The sequence below is a fragment of the Pseudorca crassidens genome, chromosome 18, assembly GCF_039906515.1.
Source record: "Pseudorca crassidens isolate mPseCra1 chromosome 18, mPseCra1.hap1, whole genome shotgun sequence".
In the NCBI taxonomy this organism is placed as follows: domain Eukaryota; kingdom Metazoa; phylum Chordata; class Mammalia; order Artiodactyla; family Delphinidae; genus Pseudorca; species Pseudorca crassidens.
In genome coordinates this window covers 71209975-71227461 of record NC_090313.1, presented here as the reverse complement: position 1 = coordinate 71227461, position 17487 = coordinate 71209975, and the positions used below count along the sequence as shown (strand labels likewise).

The following is a 17487-nucleotide window of genomic DNA, read 5'->3' as shown; positions in this document are numbered from 1 at the left end:
TGCTGCCTGTAGAGTCCTCTCTTTATCTTTAACATGTGCCATTTTTATTATAATATGTCTTGGTGTAAGTCTGTTTGGGTTTATCTTGTTTGGGACCCTCTTTGCTTCCTGTATCTAGATATCTGTTTCCTTCTTTAGACTTGGGAAGTTTTCAGCCTTAATTTCTTCAAATACATTTTCAATCCCCTTTTCTCTTTCCTCTTGTTCTGGAATCCCTATTATGCGTAGGTTGACACGCTTTATATTGTTCTTTTTTTCATTTGGGTTTCTGTCTGCTGTTCTAACTGGGTGATTTCCATTATTCTATCTTCCACATCACTTATTCCTTCTTCTACAGTATTCATTTTGCTATTCATAGCCTTTAGTTCAGCTTTCGTCTCTTCAAATGAATTCTCCATTTTTTCTTGGCTCCTCCTTACAGTTTCTAGGTCCTTCTTACAGTAATCTGCATCTATGTCTATAGCCTTTCTTAATTCCTTCAGTATTTTCATTATCTCCTTTTTGAACTTGGTGTCTATTAGATTGAAGCAGTCTGTTTCATTGTTTGTTCTTTCAGGGGACTTCTCTTGATCTTTTAATTGGGAATGGTTCCTCTGCTTCTTCATTTTACTTATATTTCTCTTGCTCTATGAGTTTAGGAGAAACAGTTATATACTGTGGTCTTGGAGGGTATTTTTATGTGGGAATGTCCCTGTGTAGCCTGTGTGGGTTTAATATTTTTTGGTGTGAGGGCTGTTTTTAGTATGGATGCCTGCCACCTCTTTCCTCAGTGTATGCTGGCCATTATCCCCTTGATAGGAGGTGTGACTGATGTTGTGGTGACCAGAGCCTGCACAGGATATTGACCAGGGCCTTCTCTTTGCTCTGTGGTTGTCATTGCCTTGTCGGGGCAGGGTCTGCTCCCTAGTTGTTGGAGTAGAAGCCCCAGATAACGTTTCTAAGCTGTGGTGCAAGGTAGGTGGGATTGGAATGCTCCCACTGGGAGAGGAGCCACTGAGTGTTCTTCCACTGGAGCTGTTCAACTGAGTGTGCTCTTTTGTGTCACGTTTCACCTGTTGTGCAGACTCACAAAGTACACTGTTGTTGGTACTGCCCTCGGCCCCACCTCAACTGTGGGTATGCCAGCAGTTGTCCCTGGTGTCTCTCAGGAGTTGTTTCCACAAGGCCACCAGTGCAGATCCACTGAAGTCAGGTCTCAGGACTGCAGTAGTCGTGCACCTGGACCCACTGTGGGAGCTATGGAGGCAGCTCAGACCCTAGCCTGGCCCAGCCCCCATGTGTACATGCCCACAGAGCCTGCAGCTGCTAAGACCTGACATGTCCCCGCTGCAGGAGCACTCACTGGGTCTCCGTTTTTAAACTGGGTCTTCAAAAACGTAGTTGTAAAGTATTGTAATTATTTATTTTTTATTTGTACTAAAAAAACTCCAACAAGAAAAATCAGACTTTCCTTAGCAGTGGTTGGGTGATTTACCTTATATTAACTACTTGGAATATTGCTGTTGATGAACTGAAAAGCACCTCTGGGACCTGTAACTTCAGAACCTTATTAATGTTGGCATACATTCAATAAATATTTTTACATTCAATAAATAAATCCTTAGAAAGATAAAGGAAGAGTCTTAAACCAACTAGATCATTAGATCTTGGAAGACTGAGCTTTGTCTCTTTTAATGAGCTTTGTCTCTTTTAAGTCCCTCTCAGTACTGTATATAAAATTGACACATATTTGTTGTATGAATATTAAATAATAATCTTTTACTATGGAACTACATAGGGGATCCTAATTAAGGAGTTACAGTTTCCCTCCTTACATTAGTCCAGTTACATTAGTAATTCATCTAACATGTCAGTGTATTAGGAACGATTGTTTAAATATATTTACTAGTCAGGAATTTCCTAATTGTTTAAGTATGTCCCATTTAGCAAAAAATTTCTTAAATATAGGCTCTTGGGGGTATTTCAAAGATTGAATACTAGCTAAAAGTAGTAATGTTTTATCCACTACACCTGCTTTCATTCCACTTCTTTTGTACTTAGCACCATAGTTTCAGTTGACTGATTAGGAACTTAGGATATTTTATGCCTAATGTATAAGTAAACACATTAAAAAAAAATCTGTAGTGGAAGACTTAAGACCTAACAACTAAACATACAAATATATTTGTTCTAGGCTTGGCTGAAAGCTGTTTTGTGTGGGATAAGAGAATTCAATGACTAGACTTATGTTCAAGAGAAGAATTTTGTGGCATTACACACCATCTTAGAGAAGTGAAGGAAGCATAATATGGTGTTCAGTATCACTAAATTGTTTTCTACCCTTTTTTTTCCTTGGCCAGAGGAATTTTTATAAAATTAAATATTCAAAGTAGGAATGTTTTTGTGCAGACATTTAGAAATCTAATTCACATTCTTTCTTGCTTATTTTTCAGTAAACCAGATATGTCACGTCTGAGACTTGCTGCTGGGAGTGCTATTGTGAAGCTGGCACAGGAACCCTGTTATCATGAAATTATCACATTAGAACAATATCAGCTATGTGCTTTAGCTATCAATGTAAGGAAAATGGCTATATAGAACATGACTTTCTATGGTCTTTGACTTTTAGGAAGGAGAAAGTCCACTGTGATAAAGAGATAAAAATCTTGAATGTTTGTGTCTCCTCTTGGAAAATTTATGTATGTGAAACATTTTAGAGTTCTAAAACTGTCATTTGAATTGTGGGTTGCTGACATAGTACAGTTGATTCTTGTTACTTGCAGTAGAACACAACTTTGTTTTTTGTCTGGTTCTGTTTAATGGCACCTTTTTTAGTGTATAGTTGTTTCATTAACATTGAACTCATGGCCAACAGCGCTGTAACTCATGCTTGAATGAAGCTTATGTGACACAGATTTTCTCCATAAGGCACATACAGCCTTCTTGCTCTTAGGAACACGAAACAGCACTTCAGCAGTATGCATGGGAGCTATTTTAAACAACAAAATCACCAGTAAAAAGTATAAAAATGCAAAAAATGTGGCATTAGAGAGACCACCAAACAGACATTTGTTTATGATAATGAGAGCTGAAGCAGGGAGGCAGAACATTGCTTTGTTTGACTTCTGCTGGGACGTGTGTCAGGCAACTCAAACTTTTCGTATCTCTGTACATTTACTCTTTTTTATTTTTTTAACATCTTTATTGGAGTATAATTGCTTTACAATGGTGTGTTAGTTTCTGCTTTATAACAAAGTGAATCAGCTGTACATATACATATATCCCCGTATCAATTCCCTCTTGCGTCTCCCTCCCTCCCACCCTCCCTATCCCACCCCACTAGGTGGTCACAAAGCACCGAGCTGATCTCCCTCTGCTATGTGAGCTGATCTCCCTGTGCTTTGCGGCTGCTTCCCACTAGCTATTGGTTTTACATTTGGTAGTGTATATATGTACATGCCACTCTCTCACTTTGTCCCAGGTTACCCTTCCCCCTCCCTGTGTCCTCAAGTCCATTCTCTAGTATGTCTACGTCTTTATTCCTGTCCTGCCCCTAGGTTTTTTTTTTTTTTGTATGACGGACTCTAGGTCCATCCACCTTACTACAAATAACTCAATTTCGTTTCTTTTTATGGCTGAGTAATATACCATTGTATATATGTGCCACATCTTCTTTATCCATTCATCTGTCGATGGACAATTAGGTTGCTTCCATGTCCTGGCTATTGTAAATAGAGCTGCAGTGAACATTGTGGTACATGACTCTCTTGATATTATGGTTTTCTCAGGGTATATGCCCAGTAGTGGGATTGCTGGGTCGTATGGTAATTCTATTTTTAGTTTTTTAAGGAACCTCCATACTGTTCTCCATAGTGGCTGTATCAATTTACACTCCCACCAACAGTGCGAGAGGGTTCCCTTTTCTCTGCACCCTCTCCCACATTTATTGTTTGTAGATTTTTTAATGATGGCCATTCTGACTGGTATGAGGTGATACCTCATTGTAGTTTTGATTTGCATTTCTGTAATGATTAGTGATGTTGAGCATCCTCTCATGTGTTTGTTGGCAATCTGTGTATCTTCTTTGGAGAAATGTCTGTTGAGGTCTTCTGCCCATTTTTGGATTGGGTTGTTGGTTTTTTTGATATTGAACTGCATGAGCTGCTTGTAAATTTTGGAGATTAATCCTTTGTCAGCTGCTTCATTTGCAAATATTTTCTCCCATTGAGTTGCAGTCCATTGAGTTGTTGGATTCTTGGTCTGGTATTTGTTAGTGTATTGGTGTTGTCGGTTGTGAAGTAGAAATTTTTTTTTTTTTTAAAAAGGTATGTATGAAAATATGTTAAAAGAGATGGGCTTTGTTTGAAACTCCCTGTGTGTAATAAGTTTGTGCAGATCATTAGTTAAATGTCCACTACGTGCAAAAAGCATCCACACTTGGTAAGTTCTAGAGACTTTCTTTTCTAGCACACTATTTGTTTTATGTTACTATCTCAGTCACCAGATTCCCAAGGTCAAAGTTCAGATTACCTAAGTTTAAAGATTGTTTTGAAATTCTGACTGTGGAACATGTGTTAATGGTTCAGAGTTAATTATTAGCACATTTTCACAACTTACAAACATGAGATTACCCTATCCTATGCAAAACTTTTTCCTAATTATGCTTTTCCTTTAAACCACATGCTTGTCTCTTCTTTTTAAACCTCCAAACCTCAAGAAAGAGTAATCTGTATCTTTGTCTCTCTGATCCTCTCACTCCTCACTACTCATATTTTGCCATTTGCCTTCACTGTTTTCCAAAAATGGTCTAATTAAGTCCCCCAATCCAATGATCTTAATTTTTTTTTTTTTTTCTGTACACGGGCCTCTCACTGTTGTGGCCTCTCCTGTTGCGGAGCACAGGCTCCGGACGCGCAGGCTCAGCGGCCATGGCTCACGGGCCCAGCCGCTCCGCGGCATGTGGGATCTTCCCGGACCAGGGCACGAACCCGTGTCCCCTGCATCGGCAGGCGGACTCTCAACCACTACACCACCAGGGAAGCCCCAATGATCTTAATTTTTATTATACATGTCCTTTTTGCATCATTTGACACAGCTCACTGCACCTTTATTCTTGAAACGCTCTTCTTTGTTTTTTGTCTCCTGATCTTTGTCATGCTTCTCGACTACATTTTCTGGCCCTTCTCAAGTTTCCAGTCCCACTTCCAGTGCTAAACAGAAATTTCAAACTTTCATATTCTGTGAAGGTAAGACTGAATCTTTCCCAAATCTATTCTTTCCTGACCTGCAGAGAGCCTCAATAAGCATTAAATAAAGCTGGTTGGCATTTCTTAGACCTAAAATGATGAGTTATATTTGACTATTTGCTTGTAGTTGCACCTTGTTGCAAAAGTACAGATAATTCTGTCCTTTGATATCTATTATATCTCTTTTTATTCATACCTTCTTAACCATTCTTACTGCTGTACCCATCATTAGCTCTCAACTGTGCTATTCTCTGTAGTTCGTTAAATTTCTCTGTTACAGTTCTGATCATGTTATTCCCCTGGTCAAAAATATTTAGGCTCTTACACTCGTAAGAAAGAAAAAATCGCATATATTTTACATTGCCATTCAAGCCCTTCTAATATTTGGACCCAAATATACATTTAAAAATTCTGTTTAGCACACTGCCCTTTACCCATGCTTATTTCAACAAAGCCGAACATTTTTTTCTTTTATGTACCTGTGGTTTGCTGCCTCTAATTTTGTTTTCACCCTCTCATTTCTACACATCCAAATCCAACCCTTTCTGCAAATCAAGGCTCAGGCACAGCCTTCTCCACAAAACTTGCTCTTGTTCTTACAGCTACAGATTTTGTCTCTAGTCCTCCGGTACATACATGCATTGTGCTTAGTTATGTACCTATGGTTTATTTCTCTTTGCTTGAGTTGAGATCTTTAAAGGCAATATTGTGTCTCAGTGACCTTTGTCATGTATTTGAATAGAAAGTAAATATAGAGGAATAGAAATTCAATAATAATCTTAAAATTATTTAATAATTACTTAGGTATTTTAGAATTTGAATGCAATTCATTAAAATTTGCTGTATACTGCTATGTGCTATGCATTGTTCTAGGTTCTGTAAATGCAAAGATGAGTCATGGCTACAGCCCTCAAGAAGATAACCTCTTAGGAGAACAGAAAATATAAATAAGTGTTGATAACACAGTGCAGTACACAGAGTAATTGAATTATTTGCAAGATACTAGAAGTAGCTCTGAGGATAATTTATACTTAAAAAGTACACTTTGCTGTACAGCAGAAATTAACACAACATTGTAAATCAACTATATTTCAATTTAAAAAAGGACATTAAAATTTAATTTAAGATGCAGACTAAAATTAATTTCTTAGTAGTGAATAAAAGCTTTGATCAGAACTTTATCCTTGGGAAAAATATTTTGTAGTATTAGACACCATCTTCTTTATGTTGAACCAATTATTGGTTATAAGTATAACCATGAAAGTATCAAGTGTGCTTTTTTGAGAGTGTATTTTTCCTGATAAAAATTGTATCACTCTATCCTTTACTTCACATGCTTTTATAACCTAGTCAAAAGGGTAAATCTTTACTTCACATTTTTTAATAACCTAGTCAAAGGGATAAATCTGTCCTTCATATTTTTTTTATAACCTAACGAAAAGGGTAAATCTTTGCAAAAAACAAACATTGGAAGACTTCCTCAGTTCCCAGGAGCACATCTTTTAATCTTTATTCACATGATTCTCTTTTGATGTACATACTGTATCATCACTGTGGTCAGTTTTCTAATCTTTTGTTGTTAAATGTGTCAGTTGCCTGGCATATGATTTGACAGTTCTTTTCTAACATCACTTTAATGACTTTGAAACTCTCCTACCTTTGCTATGATTCACAATTGACTTTGTAATGAATTTGCATTGTACTGTTGGATCCTCGATGCTTAATGAGAGAATGACATGTTCTATCCCCCTAGTGTATCTAACTAGGGGATAGGGATAGGGGGAGGGATGTTTGAGTGCTATTCAGTGTTTCTGTTGTTTGCTTTATTGAAGTATATTTGATTTATAATATTGTGTTAGTTTCAGGTGTAACCAGCTTAGTGATTCAGGTTGACTTTTGCAGATTATATTCCACTATATAGATTATTACAAGATATTAGGTATAATTCCCTGTGCTATACAGTAAATCCTTATTGCTTTTCTATTTTATGTATAGTACTTTGTATCTATTAATCCCATACTCCTAATTTGTTCCTCTCCCTCTTGTTTAATATTTTAATGAATGGTCTGTTCATTTGTGAATATATTTGTGATATATTGACTTTTACTTACATAGTTTGTAATTGGGTATTTTTGTAATAAATAATTGAATACTGAGAATTCCTCTCCCTATAGGAGTAATACTGAGGAAGGAATGAGATAAGTTTAACTTCCTTTTGTGGATTATGAGGGTAGATAATAGACAATATTTCTGTGAAAGCTTGACTACTTCTTTTTTATAATTGAAGTATAGTTGATATACAGTGTTGTGGTAATTTATGCTATACAGCAAAGTGATTCAGGTATGTGTGTATGTGTGTGTGTGTATATGTTCTTTTTTATATGCTTTTCCATGATGGTTTATCACAGGATATTGAATATATTTCCCTGTGTTCTACAGTAGGACCTTGACCTTGTTGTTTTTCCATTCTATATATAATCGTTTACATCTGCTAACCCCAAGCTCCCACTCCATCCCTCCCCCACCCCACTTTCCTGGGCATATGTCCGGAAAAGATAAAAACTCTAATTTGAAAAGATACATGCATCCCAGTGTTCGTAGCAGCACTATTTACAATAGCCAAGACATGAAAGCAACCTAAACGTCCTTCAACAGATGAGTGGGTAAAGAAGATATGGTGTGTGTGTGTGTGTGTGTGTGTGTGTGTGTGTATGTATATATATATATACACACACACACACACACACACACACACACACACACACATACATACAATGGAATATTAGCCATAAAAAAGAATGGAATTATTATTGTATCATTCTTTTTATGGCTGAGTAGTATTCCATTGTATATATGTACCACATCTTTATCCATTCATCTGTTGATGGACATTTAAGTTGTTTCCATATCTTGGCTATTGTGTATAGTGCTGCTATGAATAAAGGGGTGCCTGTATCTTTTTGAATTATAGTTTTGTCCAGGTATATGCCCAGGAGTGGGATTGCTGGATCATATGGCAACTATGTTTTTAGTTTTTTGAGGAACCTCCATACTGTTTTCCATAGTGGCTGCACTTGACTACTTTTTTAAAAGTGGGTATTTGGTATTGTAATAAACTGAAGTTTAAGTTAAATGAAAGAAGATACCCAAAATAGGGATTTAATGATAAGGGCAAGATGTTATGACCTAGGTTTCGAAGAAAAACAAAATTTATATTCTCGATAGAAGAAATAAACATAAAGTTGCAATAATATGAAACATACCACATGTTATGTTCATTGGTGGAGTGTAAGGTGTAATAATGAAAGTCTTTTTATGTCATAGAAGGTCTTTGTATGTCTCGTATATGGCTCAAAAGTCATATGAGCTTTTCCCTGTAGTTTAGAAAAAATTCTGATAATCTGTGTACCAGATATTGTGCTAGGTTTAGAGGCACAAAGAAAAATAAAGACGTCGTTCTCATCTTCAAAGAACAAACAGCACTGGATAAGACAGATAAACCAGTTGTTTTCATACTGTATACTAAAGGCTGTGGTGGAGATAAGCACAGAGGGCTAAGGGAGCACAGAAGTGGATGCAGGATACAGATTCCTCAGTGATTTCTGAAAGATACAGGATCTGTCGTTAAAGATGAGGTCTAGGAGAGTGGAGGTGGGTGGTCTAGGAGAGTGGGGAGCGTGAAGAAAGCCGGCACAGTGGCAATGAACAGATTGGTTCATTTATAGAACTGAAAGTAATGTGATGTTTCTGAAATTAGTAACTCTTGCCTTCAGAGTTGTCCATTTTAATCTGAATAGTTTTTTAAATGATAGGACTAAAATATATAAATTGGACAGTTTTATCTTGCTCAGCAAACGAAAAAGCTAAATATTAGATAGTGTTCAAACTTTTTTTTTTACACATCTCATTTATTTAAGTTAGGATGGATTAATATTTACTAGTGTTATCTGTTTTAAGATTACATTCAATATGTTCTAACACCAGGTAGCTGGTAGTTATTAGGGTCCAGGTGGTCACTCCAGCCTTGATATTAACTTATCACATTTCAGTCTTGTGAACAGAAGCAGTGATTGTGGGTAAACTTGCTATGTTTACCCTTCTGGTTACTTGATATAGCAAATTTCATATCTAAAGTTGTTACTCTTTGGTACCATGTGGATAATATGTTAAATAATTGTGTCTTTCAGGATGAATGCTATCAAGTAAGACAAGTGTTTGCTCAGAAACTGCACAAAGGTCTTTCCCGATTACGGCTTCCACTTGAGTATATGGCAATTTGTGCACTTTGTGCAAAAGATCCTGTAAAAGAAAGAAGAGCTCATGCCAGGCAGTGTCTGGTAAAAAATATCAATGTGAGACGCGAGTATCTGAAACAGCATGCAGCTGTTAGTGGTAAGCGTATATGAAAATGAAAAGTGTACTTTCCCATCCTGCCAGTTTCAGTTTTATAGAACACAAAATGATGTTACTGTTATTTATTATATTCTAACTTGCCCTCATTAAATAAGAAGTTGTTACTGTTTTTCAATAGCAGCTTTTCCTTTTAATAGGTCATTTTAAAATATAAATGCATGGGTATTTAAATATCAACCCATAGCTCTTTATGCAACTGACTAAAAGGCCAAGGGAAAAAAATCAGTGACTTTGGAGGTAAATAAAACAGTAAGCGGTACATTTATGTAGATTGTCTAAGTACTATCTTTTAGTTTAAAAAAGTACCGGTCTTCGATCTTTATTGGTTGTCCTCACCTGTAGCTGACATTAATAGCGGGTTCCTGTGTGCCTTTTTAAAATCTGCTCACTTTACCCCATCCACACTATTAGTTTTTGTGCCCCTCTGACTTCTGTGACTTGATCAACAGCATTAAAATCCATCCAGTTATGCAAGTCAGAAATCAGAGGCATTCTTCACGCCTTCTTTTTTCCTCTCGTTGGTCACTAAATCCTCTTAATTCTTCTTCTGGATATCTTGAATATTTCTCCTCAACTCTCCTACACTGCTGTATTTCACTTGGATTATTTTATATACTCCTAACTAACTCCCTGTTGTAAATGTTCCCCTGCCTCTGACCCACCTCCAGCTGTGCCACACCGCTGTCAAAATTATCTTTCTAAAACAGATGAGATCACATCACTTCCTTGCTTGAAACCTTTGTCGATTGCTTATTGCTCATAGGGTCAAGTTGAAGCTCATCAGCATGGCCCTTTTTAGTTTGCCCTCAGCCTGAGTTTTAAGCTTTCTCTCTAGCTACTCCTGACTATGAATTCTGTGCTCATTGTACTCTGGATTATTTGAAATCTGTATCGCCATCTTTTTTCTCTGTTGTCAACTCTGTCTGGAAATTGCGTCCCCCTTCTGTCCAAACAAACAAACAAACAAAACGAAGGAGAGTGGTTTGCCCCTTTTGAATCTGTTAAAATACAGTTTTGGTGTTACCGCATCACTAGGACCCTCTTTCTTTCTGTTCCTACCTCACCTTAGAAAAAATGAGGGCTCTGGAGTCAAATCCCACCACTGCCATTTACTGGTTGTGTTTGGGCGGGTTACTTGTGCAATCTGAGCTTTAGTTTCCTTTTTGTAAGACTGGTATAGTTTTACTCATAGCTTATGGTGGTTATGATTATGATTAAAAAGTTATGTGTATAAAGCACCTGGCATAATGCATGGTCCAAAGAAGTACTCAGTAGTTGTTAGCTATTTTTATTTTAGGGCACTGTCCACATTGAAGTATAGCTTTTGTCCTGTCCATGCTTTAGTATGAGGTTTTTATCTAGTCTTATGCATCTTTATATTTAAAATAGCCCCAATAAAAATAGAAGGTCTGGAAAAGAGTAAGCACTCAATAAATGTTTGACAGACTTTTTCACTGACTTTTGAACCTTGTTACTTTTTTCTTCTATACCTACCTTGAACTGAATGATATTACACACAAACTTATTCTCTTTGAGTTCAGCAGTAGAAATAAAGAAAACTTGGTGCCTTATTGACACATACATTATTATACTCTAGATTCAACATCTGATTTAAAATTTTGAGAGAGGAAATATAAAAAGAATTGTTCAGAATATGAATCCTAGTCTTTTGAGTAACCTTTATTAAAACTAGTTAGGACTTCCATTCTACCTCTAATGGAATATGCTGATCTCAGTCAAAATATTAAAATATTTGAATTTAAACTAAAAAGATGTTTGTTATTTAAAATGCCCTAGAAACAATGTCTATTCCTTTATATCTGTTCTTATGTTACAAATAATAGCAAATAGTATCAACCGTTACTTCCTGTTTTTGTGTCATACTAACTGAAAAATTTACTAGTTTTTTTCATTTTGCTCTGTAGCTTACAAGGGAGTGTTGAACATAGAGTTACTAATAATAAAAAAAATAGATCTTATGTTCCTTAGTCTTGAATATAGTTTGGGTCACTTTTTCCCATATCTATTGAAAATTGAAATATTTGTCTTTGTAGCCTCAGCACATGGTGCATTTAGTAGGGAAATCAATATTGGCCATGATGGATGAATGAATAAACCTTAATTTATGATGTACCTCAACACTGGACATTTTAATATATTTTTCTTCCAGTCATATTGTGGTAAACTATTGGGATGCAGGAAACATAGTATCAGAGAGAGAGAGAAAGAGAATGAGTAAGATTTGGTTTTCTAACCTGGCTGTTTTTGTTTTGTTTTGTTTTGTTTTTTCTTTTTCTTTTTCTTTTTCAGAAAAATTATTGTCTCTTCTACCCGAGTATGTTGTTCCATATACAATTCACCTTTTGGCACATGACCCAGATTATGTCAAAGTACAGGATATTGAACAACTTAAAGATGTTAAAGAGTAAGACTTTTTCCATCCCATTTTCATATTTTCTGAAAGTTTTTTCCCTTTCTTGCTGATAATGGAATCTCAGTTATAATTAGTATATTAAATTTATTTCATTTCTTAGGAGTTTCAGGTTCTTTACCTTATTTGTTCTCTTATTTTTCTTTTTTCATACCATCTCTTCATGTTTCATTTCTTATATAATTTCCCAAAACAACTTAGCATAATTACTGTATTACTGACATATTTCTCTACCAGTCTGGCATTTCTTTTTTATTGAAGCAACCCATTAAGAGTTTCCATTCCAGTTCTTATCTTTTCCTACTTTCTTCTGAAACACTGTATAGATTTTCATGTGGGGAGAATTAATATTCTCTTTTATTCACATAGTAAGCACATTTTCTTTGCAGTTACTATCTTCCTCTATAAGGAATAGAGAATAGTCTAATTTAATAATGGGCCAAGTTGATAACCAGGCAACTGATCCCACTTACTACTTCATTGGTGATTGTCTAATTAAAGTTTATGACAGTTAACAGTTCTTTCAAAGATTCTTGTTGAGAGGCCAGAAGACTATATATGCCTGGGTGTGGGATAGGGGAATATAACGGTATTTAGAGAAGTCTTTGTAAGACTACCAGAGTTCTTTAAAATATGGATGAGACCCTGTTTCTGTTACAATAAAGAATGACCTTTGTGGCTTTGAATAAATTAATTTCTCATGCCTTTAGCTTCTTATTAAAGGAAAATAACTCTTGGTTTCTTGATTCATAGAAATATTTTATAGTTAAATATTTGAGATGCTTCAAGAGAATAAAATGAAATTATTGATAACTTTCTCATGACAAGAGAAAACGATTTTACCCTCTTTTTGCCACAGTTTCTATTTTTAAAAAATAAGCAATTAGTTTTCCCAAAATGAATTCTGTGTTAGAGTGATTATATAACTAATGACAACTTTTAGCCACTCCTCCTTGTCGGAACACATTAGTTTTTGAAATAGATAAAATATTCTTTGGAATTTACTAAACATTTTGGGCGGTATTTGTAAATTGCCCTAGTACAGCCATGAGTGATCTCCATTGCAGCAGAGAGCCACACCAGAAGAACTTATCCTGTGCCTGAGGTCTCAAAGGTTACTTTTTTCCCTTCTAGAATGATACCTTGTTTCACATTTCTCTCTTCTCCCATTTTCTCCTCTGTGCTATCCCTCTGTCCCATTCTGTCTACATAACACAGAGACAAAGCACTTTCAGTTTTTTCTTGAGTAGAATTTAATGTAGTTAACTTTAAAACTGAGGTACTGACACTTTCTTTTATTTTTTTCTTTCTTTAAGCAAAAACAGTATACAGAGTTGTCAGCCATGACTTTTTCCTCAGATTTATTGATGAAGATTCTTACTATTGAGTAAGGTGGTTAGATTTTCTTGAAGACTTCCATTCAGGACTACAGTCAGTCTTGAATATTTGAGACTTCACTTTATCTATGGCCCAGTTATTCCTTTAGGCAGTCTTCCCTTCCTGTCATAGCCAGGGATTAAGATCACTTCATTCTTTCCACCATTTCTGTTTCTTTTTAACCTGCCTCCCTAAGAAAGTTAGTGAGACTTTGAGAAGGGGTATTACGACCTCGCACGTACATTGCCGATACGTTGTGATATGTATGTGACATATTTTTTTTCTCTATTGATTTACAGCTGTTTCTTTTTAATTTTTCCTGCTCCTGGAGTTCATTACATTTATATTTAGAATTATATCTGTATTTAACAGTGAATTTTTTCTTTTTTTCTTGGTATTTTTTAGGTGTCTTTGGTTTGTTCTGGAAATATTAATGGCTAAAAATGAAAATAACAGTCATGCATTTATCAGAAAGATGGTAGAAAATATTAAACAAACAAAAGATGCTCAAGGACCAGATGATGCAAAAATGAATGAAGTATGTAATTCTTTGTAAATAGTTATGATTCCATGTTGATTTCAAGCATTTGAGTATAGGGTATGAAACTTCTGTAGACAACATCAGTCTTTTCTGTTAGTAGTATAATAAATAGTTAGTAGTATTCATATTAGTAGTAATTAGACTTACTAACATAGAATTAATATAGAATTAGTAATAATGCTGTTACTAGTAAACTAACGAAAATAATAGAGTAAGTCTTTTAACTTACACTATTGTCCTGAAAACTGCATACTAAATGCATGTTCTAGAATTACAACTAATTCTCAGAGTCTAGGATACTGATTTAAGTACCTAATTTTCTTTTAATACCATTGCAGAAACTGTATACTGTGTGTGATGTTGCCATGAATATCATTATGTCAAAAAGCACCACATATAGTTTGGAATCTCCTAAAGACCCAGTACTACCAGCTCGTTTTTTCACCCAACCTGACAAGGTAGCTATTTTAGGATTTGTTTGTATAAGTTGAAATAAAATGTATTCTCAGCACTAGGTTGTGGGAAGATCACGAAGAATCAGTATCAAGAAGTGACACACTACTAATGTCATGAAAAGGTTGCCGTGAGTCTTAACAGTGTGGTTCAAGACCAGAATATGGGCCAAACTGGAGGACACAAATAAGTTCCGAGATGAGTTAGGATGATCTAGAGTTTGTATTCCAAGTTTTATGCTAGTCTAAGAGCACAGGCAAAAATGATCAAAGCTTGTAAATCTATGAGATAATGGCCATTGATCCAAAATGGGAAGGAGAATGCTGATAGGGATAGTCTGATAAGCCCTTGAGATTTCTAACTGGTATGAAGAAACAAGCAGAGAACTGACACTAAACAGGCCCAAGACCCTGGCAACACTACAGGGATGTTCCCAAACCACTCTCAGAAAACTCAAATATTGTATGATACTAAAAAAGGTGTTTTTTAGAATCTCTCTTGGAGTTTTATAGTGCATCTAAGCCTGTTAAAGTAACTGAGAGAAAACAGCCACTACCTTTTTCTTATTTTTTAAAGCAAAATACCGGTTAACGTCTTACCCAGTTTACAGAGATCAGAACAGTCCTGTAAGTTCACCCAATAAAAGGGACTGTCTGCTTTTAAGCATTCACCTTTTTGTGATTAAGATAATAGGAGTATACGAAGTCTCTTCCCTGGAGAGTATTATTACATAAGCATGTGTTTGCTGATGAGCTCTTAGAGCTCTAGCATGTTAGAGCTCAAATATGTTGTGTTAGTACTAGAATTAGTACGAGGTTAGTTTAAGCTTATTACAGCATTTAAAATCAGTGACTAAAATTTTGTGTTTCAACTGACTGTTTAGTTTAAACAAATACGTATTTTATAATGTACTTTAAAACAAAAGCTGCTCTATGCTTTGTTGGCTTTTGAATCACCTCCTAGATATAGTACTTCAGTAGTCATTGACTATTATTTTTTTTCCCTTGTTTGTAGAACTTCAGTAACACCAAAAATTATCTGCCTCCAGAAATGAAATCGTTTTTCACTCCTGGAAAAGTATGTTTTGAAAATTGTTTTAATTTTTATGTGGTAGTTTATTTTAGTGTGACTGTTGGCATAATTATGTTATTTAGTATTTCTTTAAAAATTGATATATCAAAAGTATTATCTTCTATTTACTAGTAAGAAATAGTTATATTTACTATATAGATGGAAGCTGAGATATAGAACTTGTTTTTTAGCTTATGATAAAACCCTGGAGACGTTCTTTCAAATATCTTATCTTGTAATATTAAGATAAAAATATGAAAGTAAAAAGACATCCTCTTATGTCCTTCCCTAGCAAGAGTCTAATTATCAGTTTTCATTTTTGACTATACATTTTATGTGCTCTCACTTCCTATGTAAGCCTTTTACTGCAGGTAACTAAGAAACTTAACTATTATTCTGTTTATATAGTCTTTGTTCAGTGATATTCAGTTTATAATTCTTATTCTTATTTTGCTTAAGGATAGGCAAGTTTTTCATGATTTGTATATGTAAATACTTTGACAGGTACTATTTATGTTTCTTTACATCTAAACTTCTTTTGGTTTTAATCAAATAGAAAGATATGCATTTTTCATTTCAGCCTAAAACAACCAATGTTCTAGGAGCTGTTAATAAGCCGCTTTCATCAGCAGGCAAACAATCTCAGACAAAGTCATCACGAATGGAAACTGTAAGCAATGCAAGCAGCAGCTCAAATCCAAGCTCTCCTGGAAGAATAAAAGGAAGGTAAGTACATAAGAAATACCATACTTAACATTTAAGGACTCCATCAAGGCTATGAGACCTAAAATAACATCATTTACATTTAATGTCAGTGAATGAAAATCAGTGCATAGCTGAACATTCCTATTTTAACACTGGTAGCCATTTATAAGTTAAATGTATTTGCTTACTCATTTAGGTAGGTACTCCATCTTAGCCTTTCATATTTTAGCTTGTTGTTGTTGGTAGACATAAGCTAGTTTCCAAACTAAATGTCTAGTTCATCCATACAATGGAATACATAGTCATTAAAAAATGATGAGGTATGAGCTCATATGAAGAGTTTCCACAATATATTATTGAGTGAAAAAGGGAAAGAATAGAACAGTGTAAAGTATTTTTGAGTTTTTAAGAAGGGTTTGTATTTTCATTTGCTTGTATATGCATAGAAAATTTGGGGAACAGTACACAACGTCTTAATAGTGTTTACAATAATCTAGTGTAGGAGGGAGGTGATTTTATATTCTGATATGGTTTGAATTTCTTTTACCATGTACGTATATAAACTTCTTTGTTTAAAAAATACTTTAAAAACGTACTTTTGAATTATGCTTTGCAGGAGATTTTTTTTTTCTTCTTAAGAAAGAAAAAAGGAAAATCACACTTTAACTGGTTTTAGCATGGGGCTTAGCATACCATTTGTCAGCAGAGCCTCGTACAAGGCTAAACTGCCACCATTTATTCATTTTGCTAAGTTATTATGAAAGATTATGTTGTCTTTTGCACTATTCATAACCAATCAGTAAAGAAGGGAGGAGACATTCTAAAATGTCTTATCAGTTTCCTTGTAATGAATAAATTAGTAAATGATATATAGTATAATCGAATTAAAACAAAAATTACATCTAAAGTTCTTGTTTTTTCTAGATTCCTGTTTTAATGCATATTAGTGGCTGATACCTAAGTGACCGTTCTTTACCTATGTCATTTAGACATTTTTCTACTGGATGGCCTCATATTTAACATGACCAAAAACATTTCCAGCAACTCATTTCCTAAATTACTGGCTTTTCTCCTTGAATTCCTGGTTATAATCAAAGATGATCTAATTCACCCATCTAGGCTAAGAGCCTCAAAATTGTCTTTGATTTTTCCCCTGTGCTAATAAGTTTTGCCAGTTATTTTTCTCTAGAATGTTTATTTAATATTTCTCTTTTCTGCTATCATCGTATTCATTCCCTTTCTTTAATTACAGTAGTATTTGGATATTTCCC

At 35.0% G+C, this 17487-nt stretch overlaps 1 protein-coding gene across 7 annotated transcripts in view; it reads left to right on the top strand.

Moving 5' to 3' along the window:
- The window catches only part of PDS5B (PDS5 cohesin associated factor B), a 197610-nt gene that overhangs the window by 166363 nt on the left and 13760 nt on the right, over positions 1-17487 (top strand). For all 7 annotated transcript variants that reach the window (XM_067713457.1, XM_067713456.1, XM_067713458.1 and 4 more), the window contains exons 24-30: positions 2433-2556; positions 9413-9617; positions 11949-12063; positions 13852-13984; positions 14326-14445; positions 15455-15517; positions 16092-16237. In XM_067713457.1, coding sequence (XP_067569558.1) covers positions 2433-2556; positions 9413-9617; positions 11949-12063; positions 13852-13984; positions 14326-14445; positions 15455-15517; positions 16092-16237 — 906 coding nt within the window. The remainder of the gene's footprint in view (positions 1-2432; positions 2557-9412; positions 9618-11948; positions 12064-13851; positions 13985-14325; positions 14446-15454; positions 15518-16091; positions 16238-17487) is intronic.